The sequence below is a fragment of the Lithobates pipiens genome, unplaced genomic scaffold (assembly GCF_037356315.1).
Source record: "Lithobates pipiens isolate NorthernLeopardFrog02 unplaced genomic scaffold, aLitPip1_a1.2 Scaffold_27, whole genome shotgun sequence".
Lineage (NCBI taxonomy): Eukaryota > Metazoa > Chordata > Amphibia > Anura > Ranidae > Lithobates > Lithobates pipiens.
The window spans coordinates 96,293,803-96,316,082 of record NW_027507788.1 but is presented as its reverse complement, the minus strand read 5'-3'; the positions used below and the strand labels follow the sequence as shown (position 1 = coordinate 96,316,082).

Below are 22,280 nucleotides of genomic sequence, written 5' to 3'. Positions count from 1 at the left end.
TAAGCGGAACTTGACTTTAAAAGGGTGGGTCAGCGGAAAACACTGTAGCTGCTGACTTTTAATAAGCACTTACTTTGAGAGTCGGGGGACAGGTCGGCCTCAGGCGGCCAACATCGTGGGCATCCTAGAAAGGTAAGGGAAACAGGCAGTGGAGCCTTGCGGCTTCACTGCCCGTTTCCTACTGCGCATGCGCGAGTCGCACAGCGCTTTGTGAATGGGGCGTGCTCTGTTGTGGGACACAGTTACACACACACACACACACACACACACACACACACACACACACACACACACACACACACCGCACTCCATTCCCCAGAAGACAATGTGAGGAGGAGAAGACAGAAGATCACCGCAGAATAGGAAGAGGCAGATTAGGACGATCAGCACACTATTATTTATTATTATTATCCACTTGCTTACTGGGCACTTAAACACCCTTCCTGCCCAAACCAATTTTCAGCTTTCGGTGCGCTCACACTTTGATTGACAATTACTCAGTCATGCAACACTGTACCCATATTAAAATTTTGTCCTTTTTTTTCACACAAATAGAGCTTTCTATTGGTGGTATTTAATCACCGCTGGGTTTTTTATTTTTTGTGCTATAAAAGAAAAAAGACTGAAAATTCTATAAAAAAAAAGAATTTTTCTTCGTTTCTGGTTTAAAATTTAGCAGATTAGTATTTTTTCTTCATAAATTTTGGCCAAAATTTATACTACTACATATCTTTGGTAAAAATAAGTACAAATTGGTGGATATTATTTGGTCTTTGTGAAAGTTAGAGAGTCTACAAGCTGTGGTGCGAATCGCACAAAATTGATCACATCTGATGTACTGATAGGCCGATCTCATTTCTTGTGACCCGAACAAGTCAGGAAAGTACAAATACCCCCCAAATTACCCCTTTTTGGAAAGTAGAAATTCCACGGTGTTTACTAAGAGGCATAGTGAGCTTTTTGATGTTGTCATATTTTTCCCACAATTCTTTGCAAAAATAAGATTTTTCATTTTTTTTTTCCACAAAATTGTTATTGTAATAGGTTATTTCTCTCACATGGCATGTGTATACCACAAATGACACCCCCGAAAAAATTCTGCTACTCCTCCTGAGTATTACAATACCACATGTGTGGGACTTTTTCACAGCCTGGCCACTTAGAGAGACCCAACATGCAGGGAGCGCCATCACATGTTCTAGGAACATAAATTACACATCTAACTTGTTGACTACCTATTACACTTTTGAAGGCCCTGAAGCACCAGGACAATGACACGTGGCACTGAAGACAGATGGCACTGATAAATGGCAATGATGACCTTTATACATGGCACTGATGACAGATGACACTAATATGTGGCACTGATGACAGATTGCACTTATACGTGGCACTGATGACAGATTGCACTTATACGTGGCACTGATGACATGTGGCACTAATACGTGGCACCAATGACGTGTGACACTGATGACAGATGGCACTGATAAGTGGCATTGATGACACATGACACTGACAACAGATGGCACGTGACACTGACAGGTGGCACTGATGACAAATGGCACTGATACGTGGCACTGATGACAGATGCCACTAATATGTGGCACTGATGACAGATGGCACTATGTGGCACTGATGACAGGTGGCACTGGGGACAGATAGCACTAACAGGTGGCACTGGGTGCGGATGGCACTGGAGCGGATGGCACTGGGGCAGGATGGCACTTTTTTTTTACACTCACGGCCGCTGCAGCCGTTCATCTCTCCACTCTCACACGCTGTCTGTGTGAGGAGGGAGAGCGGCGCTGAGAGATGATCTCATATGTTTACATATGAGATCATCTCACATTGGACACGCCGATCGCGCTGTAAACGGCCGCTGTGATTGGTCGTTTACAGCGATCTGTGTTTGCCTGTCTCCGGGGGACACGGCAAACACAGAACTTCCCCGATGCGCGCCCGCGGCGGCGCGCATTTCGGAAGTAAACAACAGGACGTCCAGGGACGGCCTCCCGGACGAAAGCGCCCGCTCTATGGCCGTCATTCGGCTATAGGGCGGGCAGGAAGAGGTTATACACAATTTATTATTTATTATACATGATTTATATAGCGCCAAGAGTTTATGCAGCGCTTTACAATGTATAGGGGGGGGGGGGGGATCAACACAATTACAGCACATGAAATGATTGACTCCTTCTACTGCTTCTCCCACACACTGATAGGTATTTAACGACATTTAACGATGCATAGGGGGTTATTTACTAAAGGAAAATCCACTTTGCACTGGAAGTGCACTTGGAAGTAAAATCACTGTAGATCCGAGGGGGACATGCAAGGAAAATAAAAAGCAGCATTTTAGCTTGCACATGATTGGATGATAAAATCAGCAGAGCTTCCCCTCATTCTAGATCTACCCCTTAGATTTAGAGTGACTGCACTTCCAATTGCACTTTCAGTGCAAAGTGGATTTTCCTTTCGTAAATAACACCCAATTATTTATTACAGAGCTGCATTAATATGTATGTCTTTTATATCTGTCTGGCGTTTGGCTATAAGCTACTAGTATTTACTTTCATTGTAAGCCATTGTTCCCGTTAGGCTGGCCATACATTGTACAATCTGTTCTAAATCGAACACGTGGTGCAAGACAGTGGATATGGTCATGTAATGGTATAAAACGTGGTGCAAGAGCCTGCTGGATCTGATATTATTTGATCAGATTGCTTAGGTTTGTCCTCCTAAATTGATGGCGCTATACAAGTACCTGAAATGAAGAAATAAAGTAAAATAGAACAAGTGTACAGAGATTGTACAATCAGATTGTATCGTGTATGCCAGGCCTTAGAAACTGAACATTGCACGGTGACCTTCAGCACCCAAGTACAAACTACTTGATAGATTTTTCTGTTGGGTTATACTCTCAATGTCGGCAATTTATCTTCAGCAAAGACATTGGAAAAAAAATAAAAATAAATAAAATGTCTCCTTTTATTTTGTATTGCAGTCTTCCTCAGTGTATCGATGGTTTCATCCAACTCCCTGCAAATTTCCCCGGTCCCTCCGAAGCCGCGAGTAGGGGAGGATGTTATTTTGTCGGTCACTGGAATCCCAAATGAAGTTCGATTCTATGATTGGTACCGAGGAAATGACATAGCTGCAGACAATCAGATTTTAAGTTACAACAGGAACGATAGCAAGGTCTCCCCGGGGAAGAGATTCTTTAAGGAGGCCGAAATCCAATCCAACGGCTCCTTAAAGATTGTGAACGTCACAAAGGAATTTCAGGATAAATACACCTTTTCTATCCTGGCGAATGGACTTCAAAATAAGGAGGTGATCCTGGAGGTGGATGGTGAGTGTTATTTTTTTTTTTTTCATGTTGATATGGCACTGACACCCTTGAAAACGATATGGGTCAGTTTATAAAGCAGCAGTATGGCCTTACCGCAGTCATAATGATACTTAACCACTTCAGCTTCAGGAGATTTACCCCCCTAATGACCAGGCCATTTTTTGCAACAGGCCACTGTGTCACTTTAACTGACAATTGCACGTTCATGCGACGTTGTACCCAAACAGTTGACTTCTTTTTTTTTTCCCTCCACAAATAGAGCTTTCTTTTGGTGGTATTTAACACTAATGCTTTTTTTTGCGCGATAAACAAAAAGAGTGACAATTTTGAAAAAAAAACTTTATTTTTTATTTTTTGTGCGCTTTTTCAGTGCTAAATATTTGCACTGGATACTGAGTACCTGCGACTCGCATCATTCCCCATTAGTTGTGGCCGACAGCCAGTCAGGCAGTGTGGCAGGCATGGGTCAGATCGATGGTGAACAAAAAAAGCAGCTTTACTACTGCAAACCATACAGATGGTGAAACGCCAAGAGCTGGTCAAAAACGCATTTGAATGGAACTCTTTGTTCGTTATTCATTAGAGGGGTTGTAAAGGTAAAAGTTTTTTCACCTTAATGCATTCTATTAGTGTAACAGCTGAGTCACATGCTCTAAGGTGAGCATAATTACCGTATTTATCGGCGTATAACACGCACCCCAAGTTTAGGAGGGAATTTTAAGGAAAAAAAACTTTTACGAGGGAAATTTAAGGGAAAAAAAATTACATTTAAATGCCCATCAATGCAGCCTTATCAGTGTCCATCTGAAGCCTTGTCAGTGTCATTTGCAGCCTTGTCATGCAGCCTGTCCTCATTGCAGCCTTGCATTTTATTTTTAAAAATGGCGCCGAGATGTCCTGTGTATCTTGGCAGCACCCGGTAGTTCTCGGCCGACTTCGGCGGCTTTCGCCCGCACTCGGCCCTTCTCGGCGGTTTTCGGGCCGCCGAGAAGGGCCGAATGTGGCTGAAAGCCGCCCAGAAATCGGGAGGCTCGGCGTATAACACGCACCCGCGATTTTCCCCTGATTTTAAGGGGAAAAAAGTGCGCGTTATATGCCAATAAATACGGTACCTAGGGAGTCACCGGATTGCACCAATGCATGATTTGGAGCATGTCATTAGGAGTGTCACTGGATATCACGTATATGCACTTTAGATGGTTTGTAAAGATCCTGCTGAAAACCATATTATATGACTGTTTTCCAATAAGGACTGCGGTACAGAAACCCATTTGTGGAACTGATTTGTGCACATACACTTTTGGCACAGTTTTGCAATATGACTGTCACGCTTTTCTATTGAAATTGTCACGTTTTTAACCACTTAAGGACCGAGCCTCTTTTTCAGACTCTGTGCTTACTTTTTTTTTTACTAGAAAATAAAACAATATATAATGTTTGGGGGTTCTAACACCCTAGAGAATAGGTCATTGCAATACTTTTTTTCACACCGTATTTGCGCAGCAGTCTTACTAGCGCACTTTTTTGTGAAATAAAAAAAAATAAATAAAAAAATGTGGGCTAATTTTACTGTTGTCTTATATTGTGAAAGATAATGTTACGCCAAGTAAATTGACGCCATTCGACGAGCAGGTGAAATTTTGAAGCGTGACATCAGCGTGGGTATCAAACTTTTACCCTCAAAAATCTCCATAAGCGACATTTAAAAAATTCTACAGGTTGCATGTTTTGCGTTACAGAGGAGGTCTAGGGCTAGAATTATTGCTCTCGTTCTACCGATCGTGGCGATACCTCACATGTTTGACTACCGTTTTCAAATGCGGGCGCTACTCACATATGTGTTTGCTTCTGCGCGCAAGCTCGTTGGGACGGGGGGTTTTAGAAAAAAAATAATTTTCTTATTTATTTTACTTGATTTTATTTATTTTTACATGGTTTAAAAAAAGATCACTTTTATTCCTCTTACAAGGAATGTAAACATCCCTTGTAATAGAAAAAAGCATGACAGGTCCCTTAAATATAGAATCTAGGGTCAAAAAGTCCTCATATCTCATATTTGGACTTAAATGAAATAATAAAAAAAAAAAATTGTCATTTAAAAATTCTGCCTTTAAGAGGTATGGGCGGAAGTGACATTTTGACGTCGCTTCCGCCCTCCTATGGTATAGAGACGAGTGGGGGCCATCTTAGCCTCACTCATCTCCATACCACAGACCAGACAGGTCCCGATCGCCTCCGCCACTACTGATGGCTCCGGTAAGTGGAGGGGGGGGGTGGCACCTCTCCCGCCGCCGATTAACGGTGATCTCGTGGCGAACCCACCACAGAGACCACCATTATCGTACACACGACCAGCGCCTGAAAAGATGGATAAAAAAAGTGGTTAATAAGAGTGTCACAGAATTCATTTTGGTCACGGAAGCACTTTTTTGGCTAGTACGTATAAAGTTTTCTTTTAAATACCCCCACTGGATAATACTAGCACATTGCGTCACATGAGCACTTTATTATATTTATTATATATTTTTTATGTTGGTTTATAGTGTTATTATCAATTTGTATACATAATTTTTATGTTTTTTTATATATGTTTACATGTGTGGGTTTATGTCAATAGACTAAGATACAGACATACATGATGTAGCGCGGTTTAGCGTAGCGTAAGACATATTGGTTTTATTAAAACATGTATTATTGTTTCAGAAAATCATGTTCAAAAAAATTCTACCATGCTTCTCTGAATTATGAACGATATTCTAATGTTCTCGTCACCAGAGTTAAAAAAGATATCAATTTGACCCCACTATTAGAAAAATGTTTGCAAAATGATTATTTTCAAATTATAATGAGGGCCACATACCTGATGCGAGACTGACATATGGGGAGGCCTCCCTTGCGCTTCGGGTCCTTGAAGCCCCTGTCTCCATCTCCAGAGGCTTTAACCACTTCCCGCCTGGCCTACAGCAGGATGATGGCCGGGAGGTGGTTCAGTTATCCTGACTGGGCGTCATATGACATCCAGCAGGTTAACAGCCTGTGGCGGCATGCATCATGGCGATCGGTGGTACAGTGTGTCAGTCTGACACACTGCTACGCCGATCACAGTAAAGAGCCTCTGCATCACGTGATCAGCTGTGTCCAATCACGGCTGATCATGATGTAAACAGGAAGAGCCATTGATAGACTTTTCCTCACTCGCGTCTGACAGACATAAGTAGAGGAGAGATGATCGGCAGCTCTCCTGAAAGGGGGGGGTCTGCGCTGATTGTTTATCAGCACGCCCCCCCCGCGGATGCCCACACTGGAACAGCAGGGAAGGGGGCAACTTGTGGATGGCCAGGTACCCTGTTTCCCTGAAAATAAGACATAGCGTGATTGTCGGTGATGGTTGCAATATAAGCCCTACCCTCCAAATAAGCCCTACCCCGTTTCCCAGAAAATAAGACCTACAAGGACTTTAACCACTTGACCACTGGGCACTTAAACACCCTTAATAACCAGATCAATTTTCAGCTTTTGGTGCTCTCACATTTTGAATGACAATTACTCAGTCATGCAACACTGTACCCATATTAAAATTTTGTCCTTTTTTTCACACAAATAGAGCTTTCTATTGGTGGTATTTAATCACCGCTGGGTTTTTTATTTTTTGTGTTATAAAAGAAAAAAGACTGAAAATTCTATAAAAAAAATGAATTTTTCTTCGTTTCTGGTTTAAAATTTAGCAGATTAGTATTTTTTCTTCATAAATTTTGGCCAAAATTTATACTACTACATATCTTTGGTAAAAATAAGTACAAATTGGTGGATATTATTTGGTCTTTGTGAAAGTTATAGAGTCCACAAGCTATGGTGCCAATATCTGAAAATTGATCACACCTGAAGTACTGACGGCCTATTTCAATTCTTGAGAGCCTAACATGCCAGAAAAGTACAAATACCCCCTAAATGACCCCTTTTTGGAAAGAAGACATTCCAATATGTTTAGTAAGAGGCATGATGAGTTTTTTGAAGTTGTCATTTTTTCCCACAATTCTTTGCAAAATCAAGATTTTTTTTCTTTTTTTTCCCCCCCTCACAAAATTGTCATATTATCAGTTTATTTCTCACACACAGCATATGCATACCACAAATTACACCCCAAAACACATTCTGCTATTACTCCCGAGTACGGCGATACCACATGTGTGAGATTTTTACACAGTGTGGCCACATACAGAGGCCCAACATGCAGGGAGCGCCATGAGGCGTTCTGGAGCACCCAGGACAATTCTGACATTTCTCTCCTACATGTAAAAATCATCATTTATTTGCTAGAAAATTACATAGAACCCCATAACATTATATATATATATATATATATATATATATATATATATAATTTTTTTTTTTTTTTAGCAAAGACCCTAGAGAATACAATGGTGGTCATTGCAACTTTTTATCTCGCACGGTATTTGCGCAGCAATTTTTCGAACGCGTTTTTTTTGGAAAAAAAAACTGTTTTGTGCTTAAAAAAACAAAACCAAAAAAAGTAACGTTAGCCAAATTTTTGCATAATGTGAAAGGTATCTATTTACTCAGTGTAACTTCATCTAACATGTCATCCTTCAAAATTGCACACACTCGTGGAATGGTGCCAAAACGTCGCTACTTAAAAATCCCCATAGGCGACGCTTTAAATTTTTTTAATGGTTACATGTTTTGGGTTACTGAGGAGTTCTAGGACCAGAATTATTGCTCTTGCTCTAACGTTCACGGTGATATCTCACATGTGTGGTTTGAACACCGTTTTCATATGTTAGCGGGACTTACGTATGCGTTCGCTTCTGCATGCGAGCACATGGGGACAGGGGCGCTTTAAATTTATTTATTTTTTCTATTGTTCATTTTACTTTATTTTAGTTTGACATTTTTTTTCCCCAAAAATAAATTTTTTGATCACTTTTATTCCTATTACAAGGAATGTAAACATCCCTTGTAATAGGAATATGGCATGACAGGTCCTCTTTACAGTGAGATATGGGGTCAAAAAGACCCCACATCTCACCTCTAAGCTGGGAAGCCTGAAATAAAAAAATAAAAAAAAAGATTCTGGCTTTGATCGTATTGGCGAGTCGGTAGAAGCACCAAAGGGTGGCGGGGTGGGGCGGGGCGCATCTATGGTTGGGTATTGCAGGGTATCTCTGAGTATGGCTGGGTATGGCAATTTATGGCGGGGTATTGGTGGGTATTGCGGAGTATTGCCAGGGTATTGAGGGGTTAAATTCAGTGAGCAGCGATGTGGGCACCACAGATGCAGCCCACAGTGCTGCTGACACCGATCTCTTCCCCCTCCGCTGTACCGATCGGTAGAGAGAGGAGAGGGAGGAACCGGCCTCATAACAAGACGCCGGTTGGTTTACAAGTGATCACTCCGTCATTTGACGGAGCGATCACGTGGTAAACGGCGGCGACGAGTGCCCGTTTACCGTGATCCGTGATGCGCCGGGTCCACAGGAGGGTCACGGATGCTCTCGAGTGCGCGCGAGAGCAGAATTCTGGGAGGCCGTTAACTGGGGTTGGGCTTATATTGCAGCCATCACCGACAATTACGCTAGGTCTTATTTTTGTGTAAACAGGGTATGTACCCCATGGCCATCCACATATGAAAAAATATGCACAATAGATGCCAATCAGTGCCCACAAATGGGCACTGACTGGCAACATTATGGTCCAGATCAAACAAGTGATGCCCATCTGTGGTACCCGTCAGTACCACCTCATCGGAGCCACCTTATTAGTGCCCGTCATTGAAGAAGAAAATGATTTTTTTTTGTAAATAAGTAACAAATAAAAAAAAAGACCAAATAAACAAAAACTTTTTTTTTCAAAATTTTTGTTGTGCAAAAAGTAAAAATCACAGAGGTGATCAAATACCACCAAAAGAAAGCTCTATTTGTGGGAACAAAATTAAAAAAAATTTGTTTGGGTACAATATAGCATGACCTCGCAATTGTCATTCAAATTGTGACAGCGCTGAAAGCCGAAAATTGGCAGGGGTGCGGAGCGCCGTGCAAGCCTTAGTCTGAGATCCGAGCCGAGGTCAAGTCCAGTTGGGCAAGGAATCATAAAAGGGTTAATCAGAAGAAGAATGGTCGAGTTCCAAGCCGTGGTCGGTTCCAATCTGGAAGCTGAGTACAAAAGGGGCAAAGAAGTAGAATGGTTAAAGGTACAAATCCGAGGTCAGTGGCAAGCAGCAATCAAAAGTAGTCAAATTTCCAGATCACAAGTTCAAACAAATCACACACACTAGTGCTGGAACAAGGGGGGGCTGAAGATAATCCAGCAATTTGGCAGTGTCTGGGCTGGGCTTATATAGGGAAGTTTGAGGTCACTTCCTGTGCGCCTCCTTCCATCAGGTTGATGTCACTTCTTGTGCGCAGGACGCGCACAGGAAGTGACAACCAGGATGGGCATTTTTGCTGCCCTTTTCCATCAAGTCTTCTGCACAGGTGCGGGTTGGCGCCCTGAGGAGTCTTTGGCACATGCTCAGTTGGCGCAGATTTCCTTTCACGTTAACGCGTCATTGGTGCATGCGTAGTAAGCCCTGGACTCTTACACAAATGCAATGCAACTGGTGTATGGAAAGCTTAGTGGAATTATAAGAAACACTTTTTTTTCCTCTTTTTTTCCTCTTTTGCATAGAGCTCCATTCACACCAATACAATTTTTTTCATGCCTTTTGCAAAAATGCATTGATGTGAGCCTGTGTTTTTGGAAAAGGTCAGGGACTTTATTGAACCAGAAAAAGCACTGTTTTGCGTTTTAAAAACGCAAATTGTGGTTAAAAAGCTTTTCTACAGCTCCTCTGTTGAAGTCTTTTTAATCTGCCTAACAAAAAAAAGGCATAAAAAGTGCAAATTGCTGCAAAATACCACAGAAAGCAGAGCAAAAAGCACTGCAGAAACGCTCAAAAGCAACATGCATAGATGTGAATAGAGATAAAGCCAGGTAGTTTGTCAGCTCCGGTCAGAGACCCTGTACTAACCACGCAAGGTTAGTACAGCAATTTCCCCACGCTGAGATGCTGTGTTCTGATAGGGGTAGGGTTGCCACCTGTCCAGGATTCACCTGGACAGTTCGGGTTTGGAATCTGGTGTACGGGTTTCAGTCTGCCTGAAACCCGGACACATTTAGACTGGGCTGTGGCTCCCCAAGTAACTGAGATAGTCATACAAGAATCTGTTGCCATTCGGTAGTTGCCGACCGCTGTCTGGGGCAGGTTTGGCATCACTGGGGGGGAGGCCTATGATGTCAGCAAAAGCAGTTTGGCCACACCCACTATTTTCTGCAGCACGCCCCATTACCACTCTCCTTGGGGCACCCAAAGGTGTTATACTACGGAAAAAAAGTGTCCTGTGTCGCTAAAGTGTTTGGGTTTGGCTTGAAGAAAAGGTGGCAACGCTAGTTAGGGGGACTCCGCTGTCCCTTCTATTTCTGTATGTGGATGATGGCACATCAAAGTAACTTCTTTCATAATCAATATAAAGCTGTCACATGACCCAGATCTCTCTGTCTGTCTGCAGGGAAACATAAGCAGGAGGAGCTTCTAGTCCTCTGCTGCTGGACAAACGAAAAAAAAAAAAAAACAGCCTTTGGAATACAGAGTAAAAATTAAATAAATAAAGTCAATAAACTGTTATATCTTTGAAATCAAATCTTTATTTGTATTACAAATTAAATCATTTTTGGAAGTACCATGGTGTGGGTGGATTTCTGCCAATCCCAGGCTTTGTCATGCCCCTCCAGCCTGTGTCTTCGAATAACAGGGAGGTGAAACCTCCATTAATCGACATGTAATATCCTACCCCCATTGTATTCAGCTGGTTTGTGGGCATGTAGGAGGAGGATGGGAGTGGGCTGTCATTTACCATTGTGTATATGCCCACATATGTGACTATAGTCACATGGACGGCTCAGATGTGATAGGGAGGAAATGCTCAGCGTAGAAACTCACCAAAAATTGAGTATGTGCAGAGCTGCAGGATCAACCAGGTATTTTGCAGAATACAGAAAATGAATCTCACAGTGACTGAGTGAGTATGAACAGCATGTAATACAACATGTATTGATAGTGTGTTTTTTTTATGGTGTGGATTAGAGACAGTAAGTTGTTTTTTTTTTTTTCTCTGACCCCATTCACTGAATTAACGGTGCTGTCAATCATAATTTAAAGAGGAAGTAAACCCTGATGAGTTTACTTCCTCTTTCATTCCCTGCAAAGGCAAAGCATAATGGACTACTATGCATCACATAGTAGTCCATTATGTGTCACTTACCTGACACAGGAGCCAGCGATGTCACCGCTGTCCCCTGTAGTCCGGCGCATCCATCTTCTCGGTGGGTCTCGCCACTCCGCTTGCTGTCATTCGGCGAAGCCACGATGACGTCACTCCCGCGCATGTGCACGGGAGCTGCCACGCGCGGCATATTCGCCGGTGACGCGCTCAGTGCGCATGCCCCGTAGACAGCGGTGCCTGTCTTTTGCCAAATATCTCCTAAACCGTGTAGGTTTAGGAGATATTTCTTGGACCTACAGGTAAGCCTTAATCTAGGCTTACCTGTAGGTCAAAGTGTGTTGTAAGGGTTTACAACCCCTTTAAAGAAATGTCTCAACAATTATTGAGATAAAATATCAGCCACACAGGGAGTGCATTGTTTTGATAGAGTCGGACATTCATCGTGAGAAGGGGTAGTAAAGCACAGCCAGTCTGTAGTACTAAACAAGTATGAAATGGGCAAATATGGTTAATCACAGTTCATTCATGATTCATTCATGGTGGAGCGGGGTGATCAATTCCTTTTTACATAGCGCCCTGGCAGGTTTGGAAAGCTTTTTCCCCTTTAAGCTGGGTTCACACCAGTGCAAATTGAATTTGCATATCAGGGGATTGTGACCGGCTCTCAATGGAGCTGGTTCACACATCTCTGGAGTGGCTTAAAGAGGAATTAAACCCTGATGGGTTTTACTTCCTCTTTTGATCGCTGCAAAGCCTGCAAATGAAAAGCATAATGTAAACTAACACATTATGTGCCACTTACCTGCAAAAGAATCCAGCAATGTCCCCTGTGTAGGCAGCGTCCATATTCTGGCTCCTCTTCCTTCCAGGCAGCGGACTCCGGCTCTGGGATTTGCCGGAGCCATGTGACGTCACTCCTGCGCATGCGCACAGGAGTCACGATTAGCAGCCCAGGCTAGGGAAGAAATGGCACTTCATTTAGTTTCTTCCACGCGCATGCGCCGTCGGAATTTTCAGCGGACTACGAGTGAAATATCTCCTAACGGCGCACGTTTAGGAGATATTTTCCACTACCTATAGGTAAGCCTTATTCAAGGTTTAACTATAAGTAGAAGTACAAAAAGTGGGTTTACAAGCACTTTAAGTGTGAATTGCACAGGTGTCCTGTGTGTTTTCTGGTCCGTTTCGGACCTGAAACGGTGAATGGAGACGCACCGCACCCCTGCGGTGAGACGCTGCGTTCCTCAGTGTGAACCCAGTTTCACTCTGGTTATCTTTGTTTGATCTGAATCATTTAATATTACACAAACACATTTTAAGTGTGAGAAATCTAAAATAAAAAAATCAGGAAGAGGGAAACTACTTTTATACACCACACTGTACACTTGCGGTCTTACAGGCTACTGGCAATGCTAGGTCTAATGCCCTGTACACACGGTCAGACTTTCTGACAGAAAATGTGTGATGGGATTGTGTTGTTGGAAAACCCCATCATGTGTGGGCTCCATCTGACTTTTTCCATCTGAATTTCTGACACACAATGTTTGAGAGCAGGGTCGAAAACAAAATCTGATTGTTTATATTCCGATCGTGCGTAGACAATTCCGACGGACAAAGTGCCACACATGCTCAGAATAAATTACGAGATGAAAGCTGTTGGCTACTGGCCTGTTTATAGTCCTGTCGTACGCGTTCTAAGTCACTGCGTTCAGAACGATTGGATTTTCCGACAGCTTTCTGCGACCGTGTGTATGCAACACAAGTTTGGGACACAATCTGAAAAAATCTGATGGATTTTGTCATCGGAAAGTCCACCCGTGTGTACAGGGCATTGTAGTCTCACAGCCACCAGAGAACGATGGTGGGTCTCGTCACAGGCAATGGAGGACAATATTGGGTTTTGTAGTTGCACAGGCACTGGAAGATAATATTTAATTGCAAACAGATCTGCTCTGAGATGTTGGGCCTTCTCTGGGCCAGGTCATTATTGCAGTGATGACATAAAAATTGCCTCACTAGATGAATCATTCCACACAGGGATACTTCTCTGTAAAGTCGGCCTAGAAAAAGAAGGGTATTCTGTTATTGCATGTTTTGCCGTCTTTGGAGCATGACAGAAGGTTTTCTTTAGCAGATAAGCAGCTGCAGACAGGTTTTGCCTGTTTTAGACGTTTATCAGTGTAAAGCACATTGGTGTGATCAGCGACATACAGAGCCGGGGCTGAGGACACACACAAGACAGGCACGCTATATGCCCTCTGAAATGTACAAAACACCAAGGCATTCTTGATTTTCAGGTATTAAAGTGATTGTAAAATATATATATTTTTTTTAACTACTTAAGGACCGGGCCTATTTTGAAGACTCTGTGTTTACAAGTTAAAATCCAGTTTTTATTTATTTTTTTGCTAGAAAATTACTTAGAACCCCCAAACATGCATTTTTGTAAATATTTTATTATATCTTTTTGTAAATATAATAAAATATTTACAAAAAGATATAAAATATCTTTTCATGTGACAACACTGAAGAAATGTCACTTTGCTACAAAGTAGTGAGTGTACAGCTTGTATAACAGTGTAAATTAGCTGTCCCCTCGAAAGAACTCAACACACAGCCATTAATGTCTAAACTGCTGGCAACACAAGTGAGTACACCCCTAAGTGAAAATGCCCAAATAAGGCCCAAAGTGTCAATATTTTGTGTGGCCACCATTTATTTTTCAGCACTGCCTTAACTCTCTTGGGCATGGAGTTCACCAGAGCTTTACAGGTTGCCACTGGAGTCCTCTTCCCCTCCTCCATGATGACATCACAGAGCTGGTGGATGTTAGAGACCTTGCGCTCCTCCGCCTTCCATTTGAGGATGCCCTACAGATGCTCAATAGGGTTTAGGTCTGGAGACATGCTTGGACAGTTCATCACCTTTACCCTCAGCTTCTTTAGCAAGGCAGTGGTCATCTTGGAGGTGTGTTTGGGGTCATTATGATGGAATACTGCCCTGCGGCCCAGTCTTTGAAGGGAGGGGGATCATGCTCTGCTTCAGTATGTCTCAGTACATGTTGGCATTCATGGTTCCCTCAGTTAACTGTAGCTCCCCAGTGCCGGCAGCACTCATGCAGCCCCAGACCATGACACTCCCACCACCATGCTTGACTGTAGGCAAGGCACACTTATCTTTGTATGCCTCACCTGGTTGCTGCCACACACGGTTAACACCATCTGAACCAAATATGTTTATCTATCAAAAGTGAGTACACCCCTAAGTGAAAATGTCCAAATTGGGCTCATTTAGCCATTTTCCCTCCCCGGTGTCATGTGACTCATTAGCGTTACAAGGTCTCAGGTGTGAATGGGGAGCAGGTGTGTTAGATTTGGTGTTATCGCTCTCACTCTCTCATACTGGTCACTGGAAGTTCAACATGGCACATCATGGCAAAGAAATCTTTGAGGATCTAAAAAAAAGAATTGTTGCTCTACATAAAGATGGCCTAGGTTATAAGAAGATTTCCAAGACCCTGAAACTGCCGCCATGGTCGACCAAAGAAGTTGAGTGCACGTGTTCAGCCTCATATCCAGAGGTTGTCTTTGGGAAATAGACGTATGATCTGAGCACTGACAGGCTGACCCCCCACCCCTTCAACCTCTGCAGCAATGCAGGCAGCACTCATATAATTGGTCTGCAAGGCTTTCATCCCAGAAGGACCAAAAAACTTTCCCTGTGACACTGCGCTATCCAAAAAAGAAAGAAAGCTGCTAACACAATCACAAGGATAAAACAGTGAATAATAAAACAAATACCAAACCAAAGTGTAGCGCTTAACAAAGTTATGAATAGTCTAGTTAGTGCATCATCATACAGTTTAACCAAAACACCTTAAGTGTGACAATTCTTGAAAACTTGCATAGAAATAAAAAATACAGTCCAAACGAATAAAAATAAATTAAAAGTCTCTATGTGAGGAGTTGATCCAGTCCAAACGTGAAATACAGGTCACCATCCACCTTCTTAAATGAGACTAGCATGCAGGCACCCTGTGATGTTCCCGTCACCTTTAGAATTAAAGGCTTACCGGATAGTATGGATCCAAACGAATCTATATTCGAAGGATCATACAAGCTTATGACTTAGAAGCCAAAATTTGCAGGTGTAGATTTTCAAGGAAGTATCAACTCAGACTCCTCATAAAGTTGTCCCAACTAGTTGTTAAATCCACATCAGTATACTCCAGCTCAAAATGTTGAACTCATACAAAGGAAAAATAAGGAGCCACAATAGTGTAAATCCGTTTAAGAGAAAAAAATTTTATAAAAAAGTAATGAACTCACATGTAACCAAAGAAATCAAGCGCTTAATCCATAAAAACAGTGCTACAGCAGTAGTCCCGACACATGTTTTACACATGTTTGGGCATGGTCTGTCTGCTGATACATGCTGTAACATTGTAATGAGGCGTGGAACGCACGCCGGGCGCCATCTTAAACCGGAAATGACACGCGGTGACACAGGCAGATGGAATTCTCGCCCAAATTGACTGTTTACTATATAAGTGATGATGCTACAGTGTAGTGCTACCCCAGATGACGTCTGTAGAGGACGAAACGCGTCGGGACTACTGCTGTAGCACTGTTTTTATGGATTAAGCGCTTGATTTCTTTGGTTACATGTGAGTTCATTACTTTTTTATTAAATTTTTTTCTCTTAAACGGATTTACACTATTGTGGCTCCTTATTTTTCCTTTGTATGAGTTCAACATTTTGAGCTGGAGTATACTGATGTGGATTTAACAACTAGTTGGGACAACTTTATGAGGAGTCTGAGTTGATACTTCCTTGAAAATCTACACCTGCAAATTTTGGCTTCTAAGTCATAAGCTTGTATGATCCTTCGAATATAGATTCGTTTGGATCCATACTATCCGGTAAGCCTTTAATTCTAAAGGTGACGGGAACATCACAGGGTGCCTGCATGCTAGTCTCATTTAAGAAGGTGGATGGTGACCTGTATTTCACGTTTGGACTGGATCAACTCCTCACATAGAGACTTTTAATTTATTTTTATTCGTTTGGACTGTATTTTTTATTTCTATGCAAGTTTTCAAGAATTGTCACACTTAAGGTGTTTTGGTTAAACTGTATGATGATGCACTAACTAGACTATTCATAACTTTGTTAAGCGCTACACTTTGGTTTGGTATTTGTTTTATTATTCACTGTTTTATCCTTGTGATTGTGTTAGCAGCTTTCTTTCTTTTTTGGATAGCGCAGTGTCACAGGGAAAGTTTTTTGGTCTATATATTGTTTGGATATACACATTGCAGCAATCCTTTTTCATATACGTCACTGTAGATATGGATGTGTTTGAATACCGTGCTTCGCACAAAGTTAATACTGATGGTGTTTTCGTGGCAACTGGTAATAACACCGAGGTGGGAGGGATGTTCATGAGACTTAAAAATATTATGACATCCGAACTTCACCTACAATGGGACCTTGTGTTCTTACAGCATTACATTGCAGAACATATGGTCCCCAGAAGCTTAAGGTGGGATGTAAATCCCCAACAAGGTGAAGTAGACCTAGACACCTGGTTCAAGTTCTTTAATGAGGCTGGAACCAATTTGTTGGGTTTCCTGATTGCAAGGAAGAGCAGTAAAATGGCCCTACTTGATAAAGAAATTAAGGAAATTAAGGATAAATTAATGTCATATAAAGACACCCCTGAATACAATTCTCTCTCTGCCAATTTGTTGAACCATCTGGAAAAAGAGGATAGAGAACAAAAATATAAGAAACAGAAAAAATACTCCAGAGATGTTAATGACTATAAGATGGGTACTGTTTTTGGCTGGCAGAAATTGGTTCAGAACACATCCGCCACTGATACACAACCCATGAGTGGTTCCCAATCTGGAGGTTCCACTGCCCCACAGAGGGTTGCTTTGCCTCCTATGTCTTATAGTGAGGCTGCACAGAGTAGGGTGTATGATGGTCCACCCTCCTCTCAGCAAAGAGTGCATCATTACACTCCACACACCCCTAATAATCCTCACAGAGGAAGAGGTAATAATCGAGGAAAAAGAGGGGGTAGAGGTTCTAATAGAGGACGATCATATAATTATGATGCTCACCCATTTAGAGAGTATAATGGCTCTCCCTATTATTCTCCATCACCTAGACACGCTCCTCTTAACTCTTACTATAATGCTCCATCTAACCCTCATTATAGTGGACCCCAATATTACAATGCGGCTCCCGTTTCTACTTATAACAGATTTTCTCCATTGGGAGAAATAGGAGATTCAGACAATGGGAATAATACCTATATTCCATCTGGTTATAATCCACCTAATACTAACTATAGGAACCAGGTTTTTCGCGAGGATCCGCATATTCGAAAAAGGGATCAAGACCCAAGAGAGGGTGTAGAGGGGGAGAGCGATTACAGAGGAGGAAAAAGAAGGCGGGTTTAGTGGGACAAGGTGTGTTTAATTTAAGCAAGAAATCCTTCTCCAGTGCTGAATTATCAGTATTGGACAAGGGCTTGAAATACGCACCCCCTAAACGACTTAACAAATTCAATACTTTCATTGATATACATAAATTTATCAGAAAGATTAACATTCAACGGTATTTGATAACCAACCCGTTCAGAACGGATTATCTAGCGGCCACTTCGGGAACTGTACACTCTGGGTTGGCTAACCCATCTTTATTTATACCCCCTGTACCCTCTGTACCAGCTGTAAAAATATTTAAGGACTTAGTACTAAGAGATCTTGACAAACTCCCTACGAAGTGTAATAATAGAACCACTTTTTCAACAAACGGTTTTAAGTCCTTATGCGAGCAAAAAGACGTAGTTATACGTCCAGCTGATAAGGGGGGGGGTATTGTGATTTTAGACAGGGATAAATACGAAGCTGAAATGCATAGGATCTTGGGTGAGCCAGGTACCTATAAACAACTCCCCAACAATCCTACGATTATATACAAAAAACAACTTAAAGATCTTATCAATAAAGGCTATGATCAAAAAATATTGAACAATAAAGAAAAAAACTTTTTGGTTCCCATTTCCCCCTCAATTCCTGTAATCTATTACTTACCGAAGATCCACAAAGATCTGGTGAGCCCTCCCGGTAGGCCCATAGTGAGTGGCATAAATTCGGTCACTTCACGTATAGGCCGTTATATAGATTTTTATTTGCAACCCCTTGTTAAAAAAACCCCATCTTATCTTAAAGATACGGGTGCTACAATCAGGAGACTTGAAAGTTTAGTGCTTCATGAGCAATGTATTATAGCTACAGCTGACGTAGCGTCCCTCTATACTTGCATACCTCAGGGAATGGGTATAGATGCTGTCCGATACTTTTTAGATCGCGAGGACTCTTTGGCATCATTCCAATGTGATTACCTCATAGAACTTTTAGAATTTGCCATGGAACATAACTATTTTTGGTTTAACAACAAGTATTATTTACAACAACGGGGTGTAGCAATGGGGGCCAAATTTGCCCCCAGTCTTGCTAATTTATTCATGGCTAAGTGGGAGGAGGATGTCGTCTATGCCCAGGGGAACCCCTCTTTGGTCCTGTGGGCCAGGTATATAGACGACATCCTCCTCCTATGGAATGGCTCATTTGATTCATTGACTGAATTCTTTAAGAATTTGAACAATAACGATAGGGGGATTTCTCTGTCATTTGAAATGAGCCTTTCTAGGATAAATTTTCTTGATTTAGAGATCGAATTAGTAGACAATAAATTTGTGTTCAAAACGCATTTCAAACCGACTGATAGGAATAGTTTTATTCCCCTTGACAGCTGCCACCATAGATCATGGTTGAGTTCGATACCACGCAGTCAGTTTCTACGATTGCGTAGGAATTGCACGGACCTTGATACGTTTAGGACACAGGCAGGAATCCTAAAACAAAAATTTGAAGACAAGGGATATGATGCTATGGTTCTTGATGTAGAGATACAGAAGGTTATTAACACTAACAGGGAGAGCCTAGTGATTGAGAAAGCCCGTCACGATCCTGTGGACACTTATAGGTGGTCTATGCTTACATCCTTTTCGGTACAGCATAAACAAATCAAGACCATCATTAATAAACATTGGGACGTATTAAGAAGTGATCCAGTCCTCAATTTAAAGTTACCTGAACGGGCGAAAGTACTTTTTAGGGGAGCACCCTCTCTACGGAACTTCATTGCTCCCAATGTCATTAACCCTCCCTGTCGCCCATCATTTTTTCACAATCTAACAGGTTTTTATCCTTGCAAAAAATGTGTGGTATGTCAGTTTAATATAGCTGGGAGACATAAAACAACTGAGTTTGTATCAACAACAACTAATAGAACACATACTATAAAATCATTTTGTACCTGTAGTACCCGGTATGTAGTATATCTGATCACTTGCCCGTGTGGTAAACAATATGTGGGGAGGACGACAAGGACGTTTGCGATTAGAGTGGGGGAACACATAGCCTTAATAAAGAGTAAGGTCTCTAAACACACTGTCCCGAGACACTATAGGGAACATCATAACAGTGACCCAACAGGTACCCAATTTTTAGCTATTGACAAATATACACCTCCGTGGAGGGGGGGTGCTATGACTCGGGGTGTTTCCAGATTAGAAACCTACTGGATATATTTGATTCGTTCTTACTCGCCATTTGGTTTGAACATAGAATGGGATATTAATGCCTTCATTAATAATGGTTAATATGCACATTGATAATATTTTATTTTAGTGTTTTATTTTAATTTGTTTATCTGTTTTAACATTTTTTGATTTTTTGATTTTTATGTAAGTGGCAGCCTTTCTATTATTGCTGTTTATGTTATACTAATAATATTGGTCTTGGGACAGAATTCTATCTGCCTTAGGTGCTATCAGTACTTGTCACAGTGCTTGTCCGGGCATGTGTTGTGTCGGTGCTGATATATATTTTGTATAAAGATTGTTTTAAAAACATCTTTTCATTACATATACATAATCGTTCCCATCCCATACTTATTAGTATGGGTGTACTTAAATGTACATCCCCTCTAGGATGTATGGTCCGGCGTATGTTTACATATGTCCCACTTGACACCGGAGATGATGTATTTTCATTACATCACTTCCTGTTGTCGGATACATCCTGGCCGGATGTGTTGTACCTTCCGTTCACGTCACTTCCGATGTTCGACGCTCTCCGATGGGTTGTGACGTATTTCCTCTTACGCCGCCCCTTGCGTCGGACGTGCGTGTGGTGCTGGTGCTTCCGGTACGCGGTGCGTTCCATCGCCGCTTGACGGGGGCATCAGTGCTCTCTATGTACGACACGCCCACTGTGTTGGTGCCTCCCTGTGGTGGGTGTGGCTTTGTCGGCATAGGTGGCTGGGTATGATAATGATTGGATCCGTACCCATGCCCCTTATGCGTTTAATCATGACCCGGAAACACTACTAACGGTATTACAGAGTGGAATAAATCACAACGTCTGGCTAATTTTTACGTTGGGTATGTTTCTAATGTTTGGGCCAACCTAGTTTTCATTTATTGGTTTATTTTACACATGTTTGGGCATGGTCTGTCTGCTGATACATGCTGTAACATTGTAATGAGGCGTGGAACGCACGCCGGGCGCCATCTTAAACCGGAAATGACACGCGGTGACACAGGCAGATGGAATTCTCGCCCAAATTGACTGTTTACTATATAAGTGATGATGCTACAGTGTAGTGCTACCCCAGATGACGTCTGTAGAGGACGAAACGCGTCGGGACTACTGCTGTAGCACTGTTTTTATGGATTAAGCGCTTGATTTCTTTGGTTACATGTGAGTTCATTACTTTTTTATTAAATTTTTTTCTCTTAAACGGATTTACACTATTGTGGCTCCTTATTTTTCCTTTGTATGAGTTCAACATTTTGAGCTGGAGTATACTGATGTGGATTTAACAACTAGTTGGGACAACTTTATGAGGAGTCTGAGTTGATACTTCCTTGAAAATCTACACCTGCAAATTTTGGCTTCTAAGTCATAAGCTTGTATGATCCTTCGAATATAGATTCGTTTGGATCCATACTATCCGGTAAGCCTTTAATTCTAAAGGTGACGGGAACATCACAGGGTGCCTGCATGCTAGTCTCATTTAAGAAGGTGGATGGTGACCTGTATTTCACGTTTGGACTGGATCAACTCCTCACATAGAGACTTTTAATTTATTTTCATCCCAGAAGGAAATCTCTTCTAAAGACAATGGGCAAGAAAACCCTGCTGAAAACATGCAGATTAAGGACACGAATTACTGGGACCATGTCCTGTGGTCTGATCAGATCAAGATAAACTTGTTTGATTCAGATGGTGTCAAGCGTGTGTGGCGGAAACCAGGTGAGGAGTACAAAGACAAGTGTATCTTGTCTACAGTCAAGCTTGGTGGTGGGAGTGTCATGGTCTGGGGCTACATGAGTGCTGTCGGTGTCATGTCAAATAGTGTCCCCTGTTGGATAGTGTCCTCTGTGTACTGAGCATACGCAGTACACATGACAAGCAGATTCTGAAAATATCCGAAGATGAACAGCGCCTGCGCCTTGAGTCCAGGTTCAAGCCCCACCATCCAAATGGACATAGAGTTAGAAT

At 42.0% G+C, this 22,280-nt stretch overlaps 1 protein-coding gene across 6 annotated transcripts in view; it reads left to right on the top strand.

Annotated features, from left to right (window-relative positions):
- LOC143934015 (cell adhesion molecule CEACAM8-like) overlaps nt 1–22,280 on the top strand; it is a 76,470-nt gene that overhangs the window by 22,164 nt on the left and 32,026 nt on the right. For all 6 annotated transcript variants that reach the window (XM_077457246.1, XM_077457248.1, XM_077457247.1 and 3 more), the window contains exon 2: nt 3,005–3,352. In XM_077457246.1, the coding sequence (XP_077313372.1) occupies nt 3,005–3,352 (348 nt within the window). The remainder of the gene's footprint in view (nt 1–3,004; nt 3,353–22,280) is intronic.